Here is a 4,170-nt window from a genome sequence, read left to right as displayed (position 1 = left end):
TATGTAGTTCTAAATTTTTATTTTTTAAATAGGGAAGGTCATACAAATCAAGTAAAATGAAGAACCTCACCACCAAACTGAAGGGAAAATATTAAGACTGAGTGAGAAGAAACTAACTAAAATGTTTCGTTATTCATAAACAAATGTAAATATAAAACACAAAAGCTTTAAATTTTAAAAGCAATTATGTAAACATACAATCAACCTGCATATTTTTAAGAGAGAAAGTATTGTTGATCCAAGTAAATGAGATGATTTGCCCAGGAATGGGTCAGAAAGTATGAGAAACCAGATACCCCAGTTCCTAATGCAGTGCTCTTTTTATAACCTAAATATTATTGTTACCTACTTACTCCTGATTTATACTCATGACACAATGATTCTAGTGCCTCTTCCTCCTTACAGTGTGTGAACACTTAGAAGCACCAAGAAATAATTCACCAGGAATTATTTCCTAAAAACTGAATATATTACCAACGAAATAGGCAAAACAGAAGAGATATGATAAACAGTAAAGATAGCTAAGTAAATAGGTAAATTTATTTCTTTTAATAATAGCTCATAAGTATGTTGTGAAGGGAGTTTACCTGAGGAAATGTTTCTTCTCCTTTATCTTCAAGTAAAGACTGAGATGCTGACAGAAAATCCTTTTTCTCACAGCTCTCCTGGCTGATGAGAGTATCGGCATAGTTGGGCTGCGGGAAGATCAGGTGACTCTTCCCAGAGTCCGCGGTGAGGCAGACCTCGTGGGAATAGGTCTGCAGGAAAGCTCTCACCCCGTCCACACCTACTAAGTGAGAGGGGGGCACACTCGTTAATCCGCCTCCGGAAGCCTGGAGCAGACGTGACATGTGCCAGCGCCTCAGTCTGAGTGCCAACAGCACGATGACAAAGGCTAAAAAGACACAGGAGACAGCTGCCACTGCCACCACCAGGTACAAAGTCAGGTCCGAATCATTAGGATTGGCGGAGGGTTCGAGGCTGCCCAAGTCGGCCAGGACGTCTGGGATGCTGTCAGCCACGGCCACAGTGAGCGTGACTGTCGCCGAGAGAGGGGGCTGTCCGTGGTCCTGGACCGCCATCACCAGGCTCTGCCTGAGCGTGTCTCTGTCCAGCAGGGCCCGCGCAGTGCGCACCTCGCCCGTGTGCAGTCCCACGGAGAAGAGCCCTGGCTCGCTGGCCTTGAGCAGGCGGTAGGATAGCCAGGCGTTCTGGCCCGAGTCTCTGTCCACTGCCACCACCTTGGTCACCAGATAGCCAGGCTCTGCGGAGCGGGGCGCCAGCTCCACACCTGTGGAACCATCGGTGGGGAGGGTGGGGTACAGGATCTCTGGTGCATTGTCATTCTGATCCAGCACAAATATGCTCAGTGACACGTTGCTACTGAGCGGGGGCCTCCCGCTGTCCCGCGCTGTCACCCACAGCTGCAGGTCACGGATCTGTTCGTAGTCAAAGGAGCGCAGTGCGTAGAGGACACCGGTGTCAGTGTTGATGGAGATGTAGGAGGACAGAAGTGCCCCCTGGAGGGTGTCCTCAGTCAAGGAATAAGTTACATGGGCATTTTCCTCGCTGTCGGGGTCATGGGCTGTCACAGAAATGATGGAGGTGCCCCTGGGGTTGTTTTCAGGAATGTAGGCAGAGTAGGACGTGTGGGGGAAGGTGGGCGGGTTGTCATTGACGTCTGTCACCCGCAGCAAAACGTGAGCATCCGTGCACAGCGATGGGTTCCCTCCATCTTTCGCAGTCACAGTGATATTGTAAGAGGAAAACTGTTCCCTGTCAAGGGCTCTGGTTGTTACCAGTCGGTAGTAATTGTCCACTGACCTTTCTAATTTGAAAGGAAGGTTCTCTGGGAGTGAACATGTGATAAATGCATTCTGCCCAGAGTCTCTGTCATGTACATTGAAAAGAGCAATTATAGTTCCCGGAGGAGAGTCTTCAGACACTGAGCTAGTAGCAGAGGTCATGTAAAATTCTGGGGCATTGTCATTCACGTCCAGAACTGTGACAATAACCTTCATTCTGGTCAGAAGGCCTGGACCATCCTGAGCTTCAATATCAATTTCATGGAATTTGGCATCCTCATAATCTAGACTTTTTATGATTGTTATATCTCCAGATGTTGACTTAAGCTCAAATACCTCTGAGGATTCTCCAGGATTTTTCTCTTGAAAATAAGCCACTTGAGCGTTGTACCCCTCGTCTGCGTCAGTAGCAGTCACCGTGAGTATCCGAGTACCTACGGGTGTATTCTCTGGAACACTTACACGGTACTCGGGCTGTGTGAAAACAGGTGCATTGTCGTTTCCATCCTGGACCAGCACGCGGATGCGGGAGGTGCCAGTGCGCACTGGCTCGCCCCCGTCGGAGGCCGTGAGAACCAGGCGGTGAAGCGCCTCTTCCTCGCGGTCCAGGGCGCGCTCCAGCACCAGCTCCGGGTAGTTGTGCCCGTCCACTCCACTTCGCACGTCCAGGGAGAAGTGGTCATTTGGGTTAAGTTCGTACTTCTGGAGGGTGTTCTCTCCTACGTCCGCATCGTGTGCACTCTTTAGAGGAATCCGGAATCCTGGCATAGTTATTTCACTGATTTTTAGCTCCAGTTCCTCTACTCCAAAGAGAGGTGCATTATCATTAATATCTGTTATTTCCACCTGTACTGAATAAATATTCAATTTATCTTCCAGGAGTATGTTAAAATTCACCAGACACCGCTCGCTCTGGGCGCAGAGCTCCTCCCGGTCTATCCTGCCCGCGGTGACCAAGCTGCCGACTCGCGGATTCAGAGCAAAGAGCGGCGTCCTACCTTTGGAGACGATGCGGGCTCCGCGCTCCGCCAGCTCCCGGGGCTCCAGCCCCAGGTCCTTGGCGATGTTGCCCACGAAGGAGCCTTTGTCGGTTTCTTCTGGCACCGAGTAGCGCATCTGCCCAACTCCAACCTCCCACAGGGCAGCCAAAAGAAGACACAGCTGGACCAGCCTTCTGCGTTGTGGCAACTTTTGCAGAACCGCCATTTCTTCTGCTGCAGTCTTTTCTCCGAGGCAAGTTCCAGCGTCCAGTGCGGGATTCCAATCTTTATTCCTCAGGGTCTGGGGTGACCAGCATTCACGGGACCCCGGTCACCGTGGCGAGAACTAGTGGACCGCTGAACTGAATTTCTTTGCCGCCCCGGAAGCTTGCGGGCCAAATGCCCGGCCCTCTGTGTTGTGGGAGGCGTAGTGTTGGATTGGATGTCTTTCAGGCTTTTACTTAGGTGGTCAACAGCGACGCTCAGAGGCCTAAGTAATGTCTGCACCCTTTCAGGCAAACGCAAGTTATTGTTTATGTTAGTTAGCCTTGCGACTTTCAAGTTGCTTTGAAGAATCTTACAGTTCTAAGAGACCTTAGCAGTAGCTCTTTCACGTCAGGAGTCTTTCTCTCAGAATTAGCAAGAATGGTGTAAAGGAATGTGACCTTGAGACTAGTTGCTAGGAAAGTATTATTGAAGTTCAAGGCATTAATCAAGGTTGCCACTGCCCTTGTTTCAAACGTCTTCAACCTCATATTTTATATTCAGAGACAACAAGATCAATTTAAAAACATTAGCTACATTATCTTCTACGGTCACATATTTTGAATTTCTGTGCTTGATGGCTTAGCATTTAACTTCATAACCTGTATTTAAATTATTGAATTATCAAACACTTAATTGGGTGATTATCAATCATGTGACTGACACTTTGCTTGACTGATGCTGGAAGATAGAAATGGTGAACCTGGTTATGACAGTCCCTGCTATCAAGGAAGCTCACAGGATAGGGGAGGACACAGGAAAGTAAACAGAGCGTTATAATAAGGTACAATAACTTCTCTGATGGTGGGAAACACTGGGAAATGGAGGAATACGTAGGAAGGGTATCCAGCTTAGATTTGGGGGTCTGGAAAGACTTTTCCAGGACATGATTGAAGCTGAATTCTAAAGAGTAGGAGTAGATCAAGAAAAAGGTTAGGGTAGTGTTCCCTAATCAAGTACAAATGCTTGGAGGTGAGAGGCAGCATGGAACATTAAAGAAACAAGGGAGGATTTCTCCACATGGAGAATAAGTCAAAATTGTTAGAGCTTGTCAAGTCCTTTTCCTGATGTTTAGGGGTTTTTTCTGAGCATATAAAACACAGGGCATTGAATGCATTGAG

General features: G+C 48.0%; 1 protein-coding gene across 1 annotated transcript; it reads right to left on the bottom strand.

Annotated features, from left to right (window-relative positions):
• Window positions 1-548: 548 nt before the first annotated feature.
• LOC308491586 (protocadherin gamma-A2-like) lies at window positions 549-3,011 on the bottom strand (the record flags this gene model as incomplete). The annotated part of the gene is made up of 1 exon (XM_081035422.1): window positions 549-3,011. The coding sequence occupies one exon, from the start codon at window positions 3,009-3,011 to the stop codon at window positions 549-551; it is 2,463 nt and encodes an 820-aa protein (XP_080891548.1).
• Window positions 3,012-4,170: the final 1,159 nt, after the last annotated feature.

This window comes from Rhinolophus hipposideros (genome assembly GCF_964194185.1).
Source record: "Rhinolophus hipposideros genome assembly, chromosome: 23".
NCBI classification, from domain to species: domain Eukaryota; kingdom Metazoa; phylum Chordata; class Mammalia; order Chiroptera; family Rhinolophidae; genus Rhinolophus; species Rhinolophus hipposideros.
This window is presented reverse-complemented; position numbering and strand designations above follow the sequence as displayed.